The 18,934-nt window shown below is 37.4% G+C and overlaps 1 protein-coding gene across 2 annotated transcripts in view; it reads left to right on the forward strand.

Annotated features, from left to right (window-relative positions):
* The window catches only part of CDH12 (cadherin 12), a 164,203-nt gene that overhangs the window by 24,698 nt on the left and 120,571 nt on the right, over positions 1 to 18,934 (forward strand). For both annotated transcript variants that reach the window (XM_026087798.1, XM_026087799.1), the window contains exon 2: positions 11,457 to 11,751. In XM_026087798.1, coding sequence (XP_025943583.1) covers positions 11,457 to 11,751 — 295 coding nt within the window. The remainder of the gene's footprint in view (positions 1 to 11,456; positions 11,752 to 18,934) is intronic.

Raw genomic sequence — 18,934 nt, forward strand, 5'->3', positions numbered from 1 at the left:
CTTTTCCTCCACATGCTTGGAGATGGCCTCCAGGATGAGCTGCTCCATCACCTTTCCAGGGATGCAGGTGAGGCTGACTGGCCTGTAGTTCCCTGGGTCCTCCTTCTTGCCCTTTTGGAAGACTGGRGTGACATTGGCTTTCTTCCAGTCYTCRGGCACCTCTCCTGTTCTCCATGACCTTTCAGAGATGATGGAGAGTGGCCTAGCAATAACATCCGCCAGCTCACTCAGCGCTCGTGGGCATCCCATCGGGGCCCATGGCTTTGTGGGTGTCGGGTTTGCCTAAATGATCTCTAACTGGATCCTCCTCGACCAAGTGAAAGTCTTCCTTTCTCCAGGCTTTCTCTCTTGCCTCCAGGGTCTGGGATTCCTGAGGGCTGGCCTGAGCAGTAAAGACTGAAGCAAAGAAGGCATTCAGTAACTCTGCCTTCTCTGCATCCTTCGTCACCAGGGCACCCACCCCATTCATAGCTAATCCTACAGCCTGTACAAAGGTATTCCCACTGACATCAGTAGGACAATTCCTGTGCGTGAAGAAAGGCTCTAAATGAACAGCTGTAGCAATGGTTTCCTTAGGACATTTAATCTCAAGAAAATAGTTGTCCATAACATCATGACTCATTATTAGCTGAGATGAGAAATCACAGAATCACAGAATAATTGGGGTTGGATGAGACTTCTGGAGATCATCTGGTCCAACCGCCTGCTCAGTCGTGGTCACCTAGAGCAGGTTGCCCAGGACTGTGTTCAGTTGTGTTTTGAATATCTCTAAGGATGGAGTCTCTGCAACCTCTCTAGGCAATGTGTTGTTGTGAGTTGTTGTGAGTGCACCCTCACAGTAAAGAAATGTTTTCTTGTGTTCAGGTGGAATTTCTTGTGTTTCAGTTTGTGCCCATTGCCTGTTTTCCTGTCACTGGGCACCACTGAGAAGATCTGGCTGCATCCTGTTTACATCTTCCCATCAGATATTTATACACACTGATAAGATCCCCCTGAGCCTTCTCTTCTCCAGGCTAAAGTCCCAGCTCTCTCAGTCTCTCCTCACGTGACAGATGCTCTGGTCCCTTAATCACCTTAGTAGCCCTTCAGTGGACTCGCTCCACTAAATTAATGCCTTTCTTGTACTGGGGACCCCAGCCCTGAACACAGCCCTCCAGATATGGTCTCACCAGGGCTGAGTAGAGGGAAAGGATCACCTCCCTCCACCTGCTGGCAAAGCTCTTCCTAATGCAGCCCAGGAGGCTGTTGGCCTTCTTTGCCACAAGGGTGCACTGCTGGCCTATGTTCAAGTTGTCCACCAAGACCCCCAGGGCCTTCTCTGCAAAGCTGCTCTTAAGCCAGTCAGCCCCCAGCTTGTACTGATGCATGGGGTTATTACGCCCCAGGTGCAGGACTTGGCACTTCTCTTTGTTGACCTTCACGAGATTCCTCTCTGCCCATTTCTCCAGCCTGTCTGAACAGCAGCGCAGCCCTCTGGTATATCAGCCACTCCTCCTGGTTTTGTGTTGTCTGCAAGCTTGCTGAGGGTGCATTTGGTCCTATCATCCAGGTTATTATTGAAGATGATGTTAAACAGTGTTGCTAGTAGTATGAGCCCCTGGTGGTCACCATTAGTGACTGGCCTCCAGCTGGACTTCGTGCTGCTGATCACAACCCTCTGAGCCTGGCACTTCAGCTAGTTTTCAGTCCACCTCACTGACCACTTATCTAGCCTGTACTTCATCAGCTTGTCTATTAGGATGTTATGGGAGACAGTGCCAAAAACCTTCCTAAAGTCAAGTCTGCATAAAGTCCAAGTAGTTAACATGTATGGAAAAAAGGACATCATAAACTATATGATTTTATGCCCTGTAGCTTAAAACACCTATACAGTAATATTCTACAGAAAATGGGTCACCTTCACACATCCTTAGAAGAAAACAGATTTTGTCATTCCCTTCACAAGCATAAACATCTCGCTTTACACTGAAAACATCTTATCTTGCCAACAACTTAATTTCAGTGACACCTTGCAATACAGCATTCCTGTTCGTTCTCAACTTCTTCAACAGTGGTTCTCTCTTTTCTTCATAAATATAATCAGGTAGTCATTAGAAATTATAACTCTGCTCTAATGCGTGTTTTTCATATTTTATTATAGAGGTGACATGTTTCATGTGAGGGCTTCCTAAGTAACTGCTATCTATTTTTATGATATTTATTCATACAGCATAAATCATATTTTCATGCATTGATCTTTTATACATGTTACAGTAGGGGTACAGCAGGGAACATAATGCAAAATAATATATTACTGTCAGTATGTGTCATCCAGAGAGATGCAGGTCTTTTTGTTATCCTTAAAGTGATTCCTGTTTCAAAAAGGAAATACTGCAAACGTATACTACCTAAAAAGTGCAGCACAACTCTACATTTGCCATTTTAATTAATTATGGTAATGTCATTGGGTGTTTTGCGAATCTTGCATGATTAAACAGCAAGAATGTGGAATTTGGTTGTAATGCTGTATTTTCTTTATTTAGTTTTCAGAATGAAGAAATAAGCATTGCCTTGAAAAGAAATGGTAGTATCTGCTGCTTAAAGCTGCGACGGTTTTCCCCCAGTCCCCTGTTCAGTGCAACATCTCTCCCCCATTTCTGTTTCATGCATCAGCATTATGCTCCTGCATGGCCCGCTGAATTCCAGCCACACATAGTACAGACGGAGTGCCAGTGCTTTTGCAGGTGCAAATAAAACCAGTTCCACTGGTGTCAATTGAAGTGCATTCATTTATAACAGGTGATGTCTTGCATAGACTCTTTCCAACCAGAAGATAGTTTACCATGAATTTCAGGTCCAAGGTAAAGAAAAGCTAGGAAGAGGCCCCATCTGTGCATGAGGATACCTGGCACAACCTCACCTGTCCCACCTGATGCATTAAGGTCTTTGAGCTGGGGGAGTTTCAGATTCAAATACCAGATCTGTTTGTATTAGATGTTTTGAAAAATTTTCAGTTGTAAAAATGTAATGAGATGGAGAAATCATTTTCTACTGAGCTCTCCTCAGCAGCTACACACTTCATATAGTAGCTGATATTACTTATTGGAATATGTTATACTTCCTCAAATTTGAACTTATGTTACTGTCTAATGACCAATACTGGAATTTGTTGTTGGAAACTGTGATTATGTTGTTATTTTGCTGTGGTAATATCTAGAGGCTTCAACAGATTCGTGGTCTCATCGGCTATCCCCAGTCTGCAGGACAGAGGTGTTTCATAGCGCATCCCATCTCTCCAAGGAAGGGTGATAATATGTCCAACAGGGCCTGCTGTCTAGGTGAAGAAGTCTGGAAAAAATATTATATCCACTACCTAATACAGTTCTACTGGCAAAAATCTCTACTGAAGATGTATCTGGTTCATTAAATAATGTCCTATTGTTTTACTTTACATAATTTAGTGAATAGTACAGTGATTCTGACAGGGGAAAACACTCTTACCCTGACATATATTGTATCTCCAGTGGTAGGTTCTACTGGTCCAGCTGTATTCTCAGAAACTGAGTTTTAAGAAAAAGACGGAAGCATAACTGGCTATCTGACTACAAATGCACTTGCTTTAGAGTTAGCATCTTCGCAGACTAATATACAGTGCTCCTGTTACTAGACTTTTTCTGGAAGTACACTTACTGATTAGCTAGGTGATGCTAAAAAGTTCAGAAAGTACTTAAAAATATTTAATAAATAGTACTAAAATAATTCCTTAATGTAGTGCTTAAAAACTGTATGTTTTAAGCTCATCTGAGGATTTATGGATGTTTTTTAAAATACTGGAATTGGTAAACATCATGACAGTTGTTTCAGATATTCCACATGCACACATTCGAGCAACATGAAGAAATCTCAAAATTATTATTTATTTTATCTCCCAAATGGAATTCAGCATGGCTAATGCATACAGGTAGCACATTGTAACATGGAGTTATATGAATTCAGTAAGAACAATGTAATACAAAAACGACTGTTTACCTTCTTATATTAATTCTTATATTAATGCTTAAGAGAGAAGATCAGGACACTCTTTCTATATGCATCTACTTCAGTTGAAATGATGAGGTAAAAATCATCATCAGTAATATATGCAATTTGTGACTTGTATAATTGCTTGTATTATCAAGTTATAATGAGATATTGCTGGATTTTTAATATTTAGATGTTTTACTGTGGCAGAATTTTTTAAATTTAGCAATATAGTTTTTCCATCTGTGGGCTCTTGGGTTTCATGTGGAAAGAAAGAAATACTTCTTTTTAGAAGGAGCTATAACGTGCTATTGTTGTGTGCAATAAAATTACTCTGGCAGAGCAGAGTAGAAAAATAACAATCCCTGACCCCTCAACTCAATGATGCTGAGAGGGATGAGGATTCATTTGAACTGACCAGGTCAGGTACTGTTTTTATTTTTCCCTAATGACTTGTTTGCCATCAATATTACTAACTGGCAACTGCACTCAGTATAGGAAAAGCCTGGCCTGAATTAATATGCTTAAACTAAATCCCTGTGGCAGAAGGAGATAATGTTTTTATTTAATTGGATAATTGGTAGTTTAATTTAAATGAAGCTCAGCATTATTTTTCAAACAGAAATCATTAGAAAAGGTGTAGAAAACCTTTTTATTTAATTCCTCTCAAATAAGAAAGTATTCTAATCTAAATYGGACAGTTTGCAAAAGGTAATTCAAAATGTAGAACCATGTTGTTTATTGCCATTTTTATAAAAATTAGACAGAAGAATGCCAATTCTTAGAAGTAGTTATTTCACAAAACATTGGAAATGAAGCCGTATCAGTATGTCCCTAAGACAATTAGCCATGGTGATGAGACAGCTTGCTAGTTCAAATAGGTTTTTTTTTATCCTTGATATATTTTAATTAAAATATTTAATTACTGTTTAAAATTATCATAGGGCTAAGAAAGCCTGTTCATGGATGGGGATCTGCTGTGAAAGAGCTGTACAAATATAGTACAAAGACACCCCTTCCTATTGGAATTAACTTTCAGTCTTAAAAAGAAACAAAACCAGCTTTTCCTAATGTCTCTTAAAAGCTGTTATTATTTTCATTTTTCTTCATCTTTCTTTTACCCTGTTCAGTTTACCCATTTTAGTTGCTGCTTCTTACCACATAGGTATTCTGCAGATTGGTGTTCATCTGCCCCATTTTATAGTAGTTTCCTAACTCCTTCCAACGCAAGCTTTAGGATGAGATCTTGTCTAATTAATGCATGTTAACTGAATATTTGGAAGATGCCCTTAATTATCCACATTCTAGGATCAAGAAACATTCACACTGACTGTGCTATGAGCAGATTTCACCTTCTCCCTAAACTTCCTCTGGAGCCTGTGTGTGTGCATGTGTGCGTATGTGCGCGTGTGTGTGTGGTAGAGAGGGGAGGAAAGAGTATTGGATCTTATTAGTGACAATTACATTGTTGTCATTTTACTAGACTGTTGCCTGAATTGAAATCTATGATGCCACCACCTTTGATCTGGAAATAAACTGCAATTTGTATATATTTCCAGAGGGAAGAGTAAATTGTAGTTTGTATAAAAATGGTAAATGAGAATGCAGTTACCAATTTTTAAATGAAACTATGCAGACTGAGTAGACTGTAGTGTTCTTGCCAGTAAAACAATAGGTATAGAATAAGTATCTTTTAAAAGGATGAGGTTCCAAGTAGAAAGTCCTCTTAGGTGGTTGGTATCAAAGGTTTCTGTAGGCTCGTATCTTCCTTTTCTGTAGCAGCCATCCCTATTTCACCACACAGACCTTTGCAGTGCAGGATTGTTATAGTAGAACTGTTTGCATCTCTAGTTTCCATATGGCAATGACCTCTTTTCCTTTCCTCAGGCCATCATTCCACACTTTCAGTTTTCACTGCACATCTTATTCAAGAAAAGGGGGGAAGAAAAGGAGACCATGGCTACAAAGCAAACGGAAATGCTTAGAAGTAGATACAGGCGGAGGAAAATATGGAATAAGGTCCTAAAATATATTACGTAGTGAAAAATGATTTAAAGATTTAGATATGGGGTGGATAACTGGGACTGTTGAGCATGCAAGGAAGGCTTAATATCATGGAGCATTTAGCAATATTTTGCAGTCCAGATATGCACTGCAGTATAGCATTGAAATTGATCTACTAGCAATAAATAAACTGAACAATGAATTTCTTTTTGGTCTGTGAATTTGGCAATAGAATAGAACCTAGAATCTCAAAGTACATCACTAGGTGAATACATCAATTTAGGGATATTAAACGGTCCTTGACTTTAAAAACTTTTTTATTTCCTCCCCTTTTCTTTTCTCTCCCTCCCTATTTCTAATTGTATACAGCCTGAGAATTCAGAAAGTTGACCAATAAATTCCTAAAACAATTTTTTGGCATCTGTGTTGCTGTCAAGTGAATATCACAGCAATACTAGTGAACGTCATGGTCCTTGTTCTTGCATAATCTGTAAGAGTATAGAGATTATTTCAAGTCTAGAATGTCTTGCAATTTATTAAGTTTCTGTTGCTTCTGCTTTCTTTACCTGTGTCTGTGAATTTACAAAGCATTTTGACTTTCCAAATCATTGTATGTCACTGCAAGTTATTGAGGTGTTTCAAAAGAAGACGTCCAATTGAGCATCAGATGCTTAGGATACTGAGGAACAGCTCAATACTGAAGAACAAATACTTTTGACCCATACTGCAGCCTGTTGAATTTAGCTATGAGTCTACAGCAGTTCTTGAAGTGCATTGAGCTAATGCATTTTTTGATTTTTCATGTTTTCAGATGTAATATAAAATCATCTGTGCATGYGTATGAATTCTTGAAGTGACACTGAGTTAATAACACTTACTGAGTTATTGAAGCGGTAAGATTTTAATTCAGTGAAGTACCTACTTGTTTTAAGACGGTGATACAAAGTCTGCCTCTAGCAAAATATTTAGTCATGCGTTTGTTTTATTGACTTCAGTTAGACTCACCTTCTTCAGACTCAGGATGTACTTAACTCATTATTAGCAATCAACAAAAGTTATTAGAGTCCACCAGATGCCACCTTCATGTTCTGAAGTTCCTAAGACAAGGTCCTTGCACATCATCTGCTTCTCTGATTTTAGGAGTGCCTTTGCTCTTTTAAAGTTCATCTCTGCTGTAGACCTCTGTCCTTTAGAAATGTACAACTATTTTCTGGAAAAGGGGGGAAAAGGAGGTCTAGAAGGTATAAAACTGTAAGTCACAAAAGGAGATATTAGACCAAAATGCAGCTGTTATGGCCCCATGAACTCATACCATTGTAGTTTTTTGTATTTCAGCACATGCAAGATATAATCAAGGACGGCTATTCCCGAAATAGCAATTGTTACAGACCACCCTGTATAGTTCTGAATCTCCTTAAGTGGATGTTCTTTCTGTGTTATGATAGCACCAATTTATTTCCAGAGAAAATACCTGAAGATTTCCTTCACTGGTTTGGTTTTGACAATATCCTACTAAAATATCCTGTTTTTTAAAATATGCTACTACTTTTTGGAAATAATTTCAGAAGAATTTGACTTCCTATCATATTAGTTCCAGGGGTACATCATGAACCTGTAACATTAACAATTTTAAGAATTTACCAGATGAAATAAGGTGGCTTTGTTTTAAACGGTAGAAGGAAGGAAGGAAGGAAGGAAGGAGAAGAACCGCTATGGCCAGCCATAACATTTATTGCTAAAATATGAAAAATTATACTTCCTGCTAGAGATTAGACATAATTGCCTGAAAAACTGAATAAATTATTTATCCCAGAAGTGCTTGTAGCCAGTAGTCAGCATTTTCATCACCGCTGAAGAAAAATAACTTTCAAATAGCTATGGGCTGAAGCAGAATGCTAGATCACATGCACTAGTAGACTGACTCAGTCTGGCAAATCACATATTGGATATGATTCAAGGACACCATCAAAGTTTCTGTGTAGATTTACTCAATGTATTTCACAATAATCTCCAGGCTGATTAATCATATTTGATTTTTTGTCAGTCATTTCCTTTGCTATATATTTTATTGCTTGTATACATGAGCAAGACCTATGGAATGATGTATTATGATAAATGATAGACTATAAAGTTTTCTTTATAAATCATTGACTTTATTTTCCATCACAGAAAAATATTCATGATTTCTGCATGGAGTTTGCTGCAAGAAATCATTAATTCTACATTTGGGGCAGATTTGCCCAAAGATACGATACTAAAAATTGTCTCTGTGTTACTGAGATAGCGAGAGTAATAAAACAGATGTGAGCAATGCTAGAAATGAATCCTTCACGTTTTCAAAGCTTTGTGGCTTTCTTAAAATACAGGATTTACAGAGGAAACATAATAGTAAGAACAATCAGTGTGAATACAGTCATTTGTAACACACTGTAACAGTAAATTCATGTAATTCTGAAATGTAAATGTGCAGGGTTTTTTTGATTAAGACTTGGACATTTGTTCTCTTGCCCTATAGTTTTGCTCCAATAGCAGAAAAGCAAGAATTAGAAAAGAAATACAAGCAACAAGGAAACACATGATATGAGAATAAAACTACTGCTGGACATAGTGATAAAAAAAGTGGTCTCTCCCAAATTTTATTCATACTTTTCAGCACAAAAAAAAAAGCCTTTTCTTCCACTGCAGTACAACTTGTAACATATAAATCAGAGACACACTAGCAAGCACTTATTCTTTAGCCTACACTGCTTTCTGGAAAGTTTTAAACATTGAAAGTGAAGATTATTTTCTAGTATTGTGTAGGTCCAGGCAAAGCTAGTTCTCTCTTTCTGTTCTGGCATCTGAATTTCAATATTTTGTGCCTTTTATTGCTGGAGAATTTAGTTCACTTTAAATCAAAGCAATCAGCTATTTTGCTACAGTAGACCCTTTGTGATGTTGAATTGCCCCACAATTTGCATGGCTCAACGTGGATTACAAGTAAGTATGCATTTGCCCATCGTCCAGCAATGGCATCTGAGGAGTCTGTAATACAGTCGGCAGATTAGCATGATTTGATGGAATAAATGCAATGTGTCAGATCCCAGCTAATACAAAGCAATACAACTCGGTTGAAATCAGTGGAATGGTTCCTAGGTTATACTAGCTGAGTGGTACTTGTGAACCAGACTAAACACATCCATAACTGTAGAATTGTTAATTCTGCCAGTTATAAGGCTTTTTTGCTCCAATGCATTTTGCAACAGCTATGCTTGTGCTTGTCTTCATATTTCAGTTTCTTTTCACTCTTCCTTTTTCTTAGGAGCCCTTGTTTTTCTTTTTCCTTGTTATACTTTTCTTTTTTTTCCCCCTGACTATGGGAAACAACTATAATTATTTCTCTGCAGTAAAAGCCAAACACTTGGCTACCACATGCAATGCACCCCGATTTGTTACTAGTTGAACATAAACTCTTCAGCTGGCAATCAGAAAGACACTCAACCATCTCAGCTTTAGTGCCAAGCTTGAGGACAGGAGATGAGAGCAGATATTCTTCCCTGTTTACAAATCCCTGCTTAGATATCACAGTCTTTTGCTCTGTGGTGTTCATATTTCCAGGAGAATGGAACAAGGTGGACTCCACAATAAAGCCTAAACATGCACTGTTTAAGAGAGTAATGCACATAAGCTGATGGTACAGTTCCCTCTGTAGAATTGTATTTTTCCTCAGGTTTTCTCATCATTGTTTTTATTTCTATTTTTTTCACTCTATGTGTGTCTTTAAGCTTGCATATGACAGTAGAGATAAAATATGAAGTTTTAACTGACCAAGGTATAATGGAACAGCAGGATGCTTGTGAGCCACTTAAGTTAAAATGATGAGGAAGAAAGAGACATTAATTATCTCAGACTGCATTAGCTTTTCATTTTGCAAGCAAGGAATATTTAACTCCCAAGGAGAAGAATTAACTGCCTTTGAATCTTTTCACAGTGAACCAGTGCTCAAGAAGAAAAATGCTTTACTTCAAACTGGTGAGATGATTTAAATCCCATGTAGGGGGCAACTAGATGAGAGATCATACATCTCTGTATATTCGCTGAGCAGGAATGATAAGCTGAAAAATAGACAGAAGAGATTATGTTCATGTTCTGTCTGTCCCGCAAACCATGACCTCCTCCACAGTCACAAGGACCTATTTTCAATGTCAAGGCAATAGCTATAAATGTTAATAATCTCCTTTACCTCTTTCTGTGTAGCTTAGCTTCTTGCCCCATTACCAAAACCATTTAGTTTCTCAATAATTCATCTTCAGCATAATCTTCTTTCATGTCCCATGTTTCCTCTATTGCGTTTCACCTTGGGCAGTACATCATGTAAACAAAGTCTGTATCCATAATCTCTTTACTATATTGCTTAAGAGAATTCACTCTTGAAAACTCCATTCAAACATGTGTCCATTGCAGTAGCTCTCTTTAGTCCTCATTAGATGGGACAAGCAGGGGAGTATTTTAAAAGCTATTTCAGCATCAGTGATATAACCTTGAGTGTCTGTTCAAAACTTTCAGTTGTGTTTAAAGGATGAGCATGAATCAGGTAAAGGTATCTGAGAAAGAAGTTCATCATACTGTATTTCTATTTTAATAATTCCTGCATTCAAAATAGTGTTTAAGGCCACATTATAATAGACACTGATCAGTCAGACAAAACCCTCCACAATCTTTGTATTCCAGTATTTTATCAAATTGAAAATAAGAGATTTAATATACTAATAAGCTATAAAATGTGTATATGAGTATTTGAGGCAGAAATGATTGAGTTAGAATTGACTTATTTTTCGTTATTCCTCCAATGAGCAAGAGAACTCTTGTGCTTCACACTGCCCTGTGAGTATCTGAGAAGGGACAGAAATAAATGATGAAATATTTGTGGAGATAAGGTGGTATTTATTAGTTCTGCTTAGTGCTTCCTATAATTAAGGAGCGGTATATTGTCCTTTTTAGACCAGGTTTAAAGTTGAGTTTAGGATTTCAGCAAGCTCTTCAGTGTGGAATGAGAATTAAGTATTTCCCCTGTACTTTTGTGAAAACCAAAAGCCTGTTAAGGCTTTTGACACCTTCCATGTCATCTCATGTTTGTTTTATGTGGTTATTGGTGTTTTTCCATCTTTGGTCTTAATTTTCAATTTCTAACAAATCTGAAGCCCTGCTTCCTTGCAGTTTTAGTAGTGAACAATGTTCATGGCTGAAAGCAGATAGAATTTTGAAATGCTCTCTATCCTAGTTATTAGATAGAGGTAAATATATTAATTACCATACCACCCACAATTTTTTCTTGCCCTTACTGTCAATTAAGGGCTTATAAAACCATTTCCTCTAATCGCTTACATTACATGTAAGAAAAAAATAAAAATATTTGTGTTCCAATGTAGAAAAAGCCATTAATGATCTTTTTCTTCCTTTTTTTTTTTCTCAAGCTTCATTCTGACTTGGACAAGGGAGTGGGCACTGTTAAATACACCCTTTCAGGAGATGGTGCAGGCACGGTTTTTACCATTGATGAGACTACAGGAGACATACATGCCATAAGGAGTCTAGATCGAGAAGAAAAACCTTTCTACACACTCCGGGCGCAGGCTGTTGATGTTGACACCAAGAAACCACTGGAGCCTGAATCTGAGTTCATCATCAAGGTGCAGGACATTAATGATAATGAGCCAAAGTTCCTAGATGGGCCTTATGTTGCCAGTGTCCCAGAAATGTCTCCAGTGGGTGAGTAAGAAGCTTTAAACACTTGATAACTAATTGCATATTACTTAATTGTCTCAATGTGTGTTTCCTGCTGAGAAAAGAAAGCTGGAATGAAAACATAACTTCTAAAACTTATTATTAGAAATGTCTCACTTCGTCCTTAGAAATACACAGATTACAGTTTTATTTTAGCTCAGTTTTCATATTTAGAAACTCATTTTTCCTGAAAGTCGGTGAAGATGGAAGATGAAAAAAGGATTTTCAAGAGCAATACCCTGGGGTCTAGGGATTCTTTATACTCCCAGCTGGTATTTTGCGTGATGAAGTGTATTCTCCTCTCTTCCTAGTTAGTGTTAACTGTTTGCTATGGAGAATTAAGTGGTACAGTAACATCATGCCATTTACTGTTTCTGTCTATGCTGCTTTTAAAGTGCTAGAATACTTGTCTGATCCCCTAATTATGAATTAGGGGAGGATTCTTTATCCAAGTCCTACTACCCTGTGTGTGATGAAAGTAATGATTTTCCTCACTTGGTTCTCCACAACTGAAGAATTAAAGTCAGAGAAGCTCATCAAGAATRGTCTGAGGTCTAGAAAACCTATGTTCAAGAAAATATTGAGTGCATTGKATTCTCAAGCCAAAAGAAGAGATGGTTGAATGGAAACATGATAGGTTTTCAAATATATAAATGCTGCTGTATAGAGGAGAGAATGGTTTTCTTTACAAAGAAAAGTGGGCTATAGTAAGGATAGTGAAGCACTGGAATAGGTTTTGGATTGGGGAGTTTTCACAACATGATAAACGTTTGTCAGGAGAGGCATAAATAGCATTGATCCTGCTTTGGAGCAGGAGACTAGACTAAATGAGCACTGCAAGTCTCCTCCTGATCAGTGATTCTCTAATGGTCCTAAGCAGTGTGTTTGCAGTAGAAACATGCTGCTTGTGTCCTGCTGCCAGTCGGCACTTCAGACTTCTCTGTGGGCAGCGGAAATTAATCCCATTCTGGCCTGGGAGGCCTCTAACTTACAAATGTTAGTTTCTACTTATTGCCATTTCCTCTCCAAAGCTGAGATGTGAGAATACTCACAAGTCAGTACTAGTACATCGTTTAATACTCCCTATAGTTGCTAACAGTTACAAAAGTTTTCTGGCTGTGAAATGTACAGAGGGTTTCTGTTGGCCCTGCAGCTATGCAGCTTAGGTAATGAAGTTTTGAAAGACAATCCAGGAGGCCACTAGCTGTCTACACAAATTATTATATGGAATTAACTGGGCAATATTTTAAATTTTGTGATAAGATGTGATAAAATGTGATTTGAGTAGATAAGAAGAGATGACATTCTGATACCATACACATGTAGAGTTCACTATAGTCACTTATAGAGATGCATCTATAGATGCAACTGAATATTTTGCATCATGCATCAATTTATTCTCCTTTGGAAAAGCAACAGTTGACACCATGGCAAAAAGGCATCCTCTTGATCTGCACATTATCCAGTTGCATTCCCTACCTCTAGAAGAGTTATTCATAACAGTTTTTATTTTCCTCTGTAAGCAAAATTAAAAATGGTTGAAAATTGGTCAAGAAAGTCTTTCAAGGGAGGGAAATAGTGCTCTAAATGGAGGCCTAAACTCCAATTAGTGGTTACTAAAGCAGATAACAATTTTAGCTGCTGGGTTCTCTTGCAGCAACAATATACAGAAATGCCTGATGTCATCTGTGATGTGCCAGGAGACTGTACCTTCTCAGATGTAGGTCTCACCACTGTTACCCATGTTCTTGCTACCTTACGCAAGTGCCGATTTCCCAGAGGATCTTAAGCTACTGCTCTCTACCATCAGTACCCTTTAGCTCCACCTATAGAGATGCCCACCACTGTCTGAGGCTAACATTGAAACATTTGATTTTTCAGCTGGTGAAGCATATGGTTGTCTTGGCTCTTCCTCTCCTCTATTTTTTTACACTTCCATTTTCTAGTTTTCAGTTGCAAATTCCCAAATGTCCTAAATTTCACTTACTGTATTTTTTGCAAGTGTGTTATAAACTGCACTCATGAACATTGTTTGACTTTTGTGGGAAGTCCACTACAACATGAGCTGAAACTGGATTTTTTTTGTCCCGTGTTAGTCATTTTCATGAGTCTGATGAGCTGTTGTGACCAGTGACTAGCTGTCTTTTATACTCACAATGACACTTCCACAAAAAGATTAACTCAGGTTTACATAAGCTTCTCCTAGGGCCTTCTCATTGGTAATGATGAGCAAAATATAAAAGGTTGAGTTATTATGTAAAGGGCAATGGAGGAGCAAAGAAGCTAGTAAAATTCCCAAGACTTAACACCCAACTGTAATGCACGGTGCATATTCTTTTTGGACAGTGAAATAAAGTGAATTATTTAGAACACCTTTGAAGGACCACACTTCACAGTCATAAGAAAGGACTGCATGGAGCTAGGAAGCCTTGAAAAAAGAGATGTCCTTCAGACCCCTTACACACATTTTAGAAGTTTTCATGGCCACACTGTGCTCAGTTTTGTAATGTCTCCTGCCTTCATACTTATTGTTATTACTGTGGCTCCAGTGGCTGAAAGAAATGCCTTAGCATTCCCAGATTCATAGTTCCAGTCACGTATCATATGCCGTATCAAATATCAAGGTTATCCTGGACCCTGATGATCTTTTATTGGAAAAGATACAAAAAGATATGAATTCCTAGGATACTCAATATCTGTTTTTCTGTCCCATAGGTAAGTTTTAACAATATCTATCACATCCAACTTTCTCAGAGTATGTTTTCTGAGAACTTTATCTTGTTATTTTAGGTGGAAATTTAATTTTGTCCTTCAAATTCACAGTGAGTTTCTGTTAGAATTTTTTTCTACAGTTTCTGTACACTGATTTTTTCCCCTCTAATCCATACCACTCCAAAATGACAAAAAATTTTGATAATGAATATCTTTTACCTTTTTCTGAAGATGACGTACTTTAGGTTTGCCATTTTTTACTTAGTGGTGCATTCCTTACTGGAAACCAATTTTTTTCACATGCTTTTAAACCAGAAAAGATAACATTAGCAGGATTTTTACTGTGTTCTAAAACTCCACTTTAAGACCGTTACAAACCAGGACACTTATCTGTCTTATGCCAAAGGCTTGAATGGCCAGCTAGCACCACTCCTTTCATATATGCACCCTATTCTGCTTATGTATGAAGAGAGCACCTTCTATCACAAAGATAAGCAAAAAGGTCTTCTCTTGAAAAAACCCTTGACTGTAGACTGGTGTATCATGCAGGCTATTGTACTCATCTATGACTTCCATTATTTCTGATATTTTCTAAGTGTGCGTACTTTATGCATTGTAATGGAAGGTTATTGGTGCCTTTCTTCAAAGGTACAGTTTGTTGCTCATATTACAATTAGATTTTTTTTGCAGAGTACTTTCTGGTGAAGCATTTATTTTGGAAAGGACAATGACATGAAATTCCCTATAGAGAAACTCAGAGGATGGAGTCAGGGTATAACATAAAACTAATTTTTTAAGAACACAAATTACTATGCTGTTATCCTATGCCTGATAAGAGTGTTATAAAAGTTTACAGGCTGGACCCCTGATTTTTCTTCTAGTATTAGATTAGTTTTGCAAATATCTTTATTTGAAATTATTGTCTTGATTTAATAAGAGTTCCCAAATGTAGCCCAAACCATAAAATGGAAATCTCCATGTATGAGGACTGAGAATGGGGTTTGCAATTTCCCCATTTGTAAGTTAGTATTGGCAAAATATGTTGTCCTTAAGTATACTTTAATAAACTGTGTTGCTGCTTCCAGGGGCTGTGCCAGCTCCTGTTGCAATATAGCTCATGTAAGCATGCAAATACTGTATATGGAGAGTTTAAATCAAGGTTATTCCCTTATTAAAACTATCACTCCAGATGACTGAGAGTAGGGGCATACCAGTGTTAAACACACATTCAAGRAAAGATCTTATTACATGTTTTTATTATATTTTATGGACAAAAATGTGCACAGAAATACATCTGCATTTCTAATGCATTTTTATCACTGAATATGCTGATTCTGAACAATCATATAATCAGCAATGTGTTATATGTGACAAACTAATAACATCTGGTGTCACAATTTACAAATTATTTTCTAAGGAATTTCCATTATTCCTCCATACTTATATACAGACCAGCTAGGTCTGTACTAAACCTGTCAATTCCATAACATACAGATTCCATATTCTTAGGCAATTTCATTTCATACCTTTCCACTAGATTAACTCTTTATTGCTTAGGGGGCTCTACAAAATACAAATCACTATTGCAATTATGCTGCCTTTTTAGTTATTAATTAATGTGTAGTGGAATATGTGTACATTAAATAGCTATATTACTGATTATGCTTGGATATTCTATTTGGTACTTTGTTGTTACTACACTGTGACACTAAAATGGTCAATGACACTAAAAAGCTGATGTTAGGTTATTTTAACTGGGTATCCTCCATGGTGCAAGGCAGGTACTTGAATAGTGTTATGGATATGCTTCCCACAGTACTGACTAAAAAACAGTCTCTATAAATTTTATGGCAATTTTCCTTTTGAAGTGAATACTTCATTATGACTTATATTTAAACATTAACAAATGGACCATATGTTTAATGTATCCATCTATGTAGTTTTACGTAAAAGGATTATAACATATAGAAAACTAATCTGAGGAACTGGTGGGTAGGTAACAATTCAGGAGCCTGCACACTAGTTTGGCATAGCCCAGGATCTTGTGCCTGAGCTTAGCCAGATGCTTATACTGAGCAGAGCCTGTGGAAGGACTGTAAAGCATGGAGCAAATGCAAAGTGATCCTTCATATATATTCCTGGCTTCTGGCTATGCATTAGTAAGGACTTCCAAAAGCGTATTGAAGCTGTTGTGGAATATATTTCTATGGGCATTTGTAGAGGTCAAAGACATTTTTAAATGGAATTGCACAAATTCATGGAAAGATATCCAACAGTCTAATTTGTGCAGCCTCTCTCGGCAGCCCTTCCATGTCCATCCGGGTCATCATCTACATGCCTTTTCTAGTGCTATCAAATCCTCAAAGATGGTGATGGAATTTGGATGTAGTGTTCAAGATACAAACATACTACAGATTTGTACAGTGGAATAATGATGGCTCTGGTTTATTCTGTGTTCTTTACCTAATAATTCTCATCACTCTTTTTCCCTCTTTTGTTCACTGTTGATCATTGAGGTGATATCTTTGCAGGATTTTCCAAAATGATTCCAAGATCATCTTTCTAATAGTAACTGAGCTAGAATGCTTCTCTGTGAAAGTACAGAGAAAGCAGTTTTTCCCATGTGTGTTACTTTGTATTTCTTAATGTGGAATCTCCTATGCCCAGTTAGGGCTTAGTAAATTAAGACCCCTCTGTAACACTTTGTAGTCAAGCTTTGGGTTTGTCAAGCTGTCACCTGCTTATGCATTCTCTATTCCTGGTAATTTATTAATTCAGATCCGAGTGAGATTCCAGTGGTAACCTTCCACCAGAATAAAAACTGACCGTTTATACCTACCATTTGTTTTCTATTTTTTATTTGTATGTTATCTTAGAAGAGGCAGGTCTTTCTCATGCTATTGATTTTTTAAGAGCCTTTGATTAGCCTCCTTCCTGAAGGCTTTTTGGAAATTTAGATTCTGGTTATCTGTGCAAATAATCAAGAGCTGCCTAGACATTGATTCACCCAGTCCTACTAGATTTTGTGAGGAGTGTTGACTCCTCCCTTGTGGGATCATATCCCCATGTCCTCTAGTCAGTACTTTGTTATAGAGTCTAGTGCCTGGGTCAGGCCTGCTTCCTACATTGTATAGAACACTTTTCAGAAGAATTCATGTCACATAGTCATCTTTCAGTTTGCTGTTCTGGGGCTGTGTTAAATGACAATTTACACACTACAGTTGATGTTTCAGCAGTTTCTCGCTTAGAATTACTTTGCTAATTACATATCTTGTCTTTTTTATTCATTTTTTTAGTTGTCGATAGAAAGTTACTGCACTGATCATCAGTCTAAGTGTTGTAGCCATTGTAGACAAAGCTGTGTTTTTAGGAATGAGCAGAAGGAAAAGACAGTTATGGCTGCTTAGCCTTTTATTACAGAGTCTTTCCAATGTATAAGGGGCATTGCACACAAAAAGCAGTGAGATGTTGAGAGAAAATTAGAAGTAGGCAGTAAAAGCTTTTGAAACAAAAGTGTTTCTTGACATTGTGATAGATCACTAGGCACCCTAGAGAGCTACTGTGAAAAACCGTACAGACAAAATCCTTTTAGGTTCAGAAGGGTGAAAGAAAACAATGCAGACAGTCAAAGCTGGCTTGGTCAAAGGATTGTGGCTATTGTTATACCCACTGTGAGTTTGTTTTCATGCACCCTGGCAGTTGGATATTGTCGCCAAAATGAGAAAACTTGGCAAATACTGTTGGCCAGGAGAGTCCATGTAAAATGCAAGCTATGATGGACAGAACCCTACATACAAACATGCAGCAAAATGTCTGAGAAGATTTCGCCATTAATAAGTGAAACACTAGATAAATGTTTTCTGCTAGCTGGTTTCATGTCCCAAAAATGTCAGTGTCTGTGTTGAATTCATGCAAAGCATATGAGTCTTACTTCATGTACATCTGGGCATACTTTATTGTGTTTAACTGGATGTGCGCAAAATCAAAAAAAAAACATGTCATGGGAGATACAACCAATATGTTGCTATCCAAACTCTGCCTTTACCCCAGCTCAGTAGCGTAAGTCAGATAACATTTTATATTTGATCACACCCAAGTCTTTAGATGCAGACCTCTTTATGAGGTTAACCAAGTAATACTTTCATTATTAAAACTCAGCTATTTGGTTTATCTCTAAATGTGTGTGTTGGCTATTTTTATTATGCTGAGTATTAGTTCCTTTAGTATATACTGAAAAGCTTTGTATTGGTACTATTGGTACTGCATTGTGATTTGCATAATCATCTTTAGGTTCAAGATACGTTTCATGAGAGTTGTTAGGATTCTGTGGGGGGTTTTTTGTCAGTGATGCTACTGCTGAGAGGAAGGTATTGGTATGCTTTAGTGTAGTATTGAGAGATGTAGGAATTGTTTCTATACAGGCATACAGCATATCTAAACATAAAACATGTTGTAT

Source organism: Apteryx rowi, unplaced genomic scaffold (assembly GCF_003343035.1).
Source record: "Apteryx rowi isolate R43461 unplaced genomic scaffold, aptRow1 scaffold_733, whole genome shotgun sequence".
Taxonomy (NCBI): domain Eukaryota; kingdom Metazoa; phylum Chordata; class Aves; order Apterygiformes; family Apterygidae; genus Apteryx; species Apteryx rowi.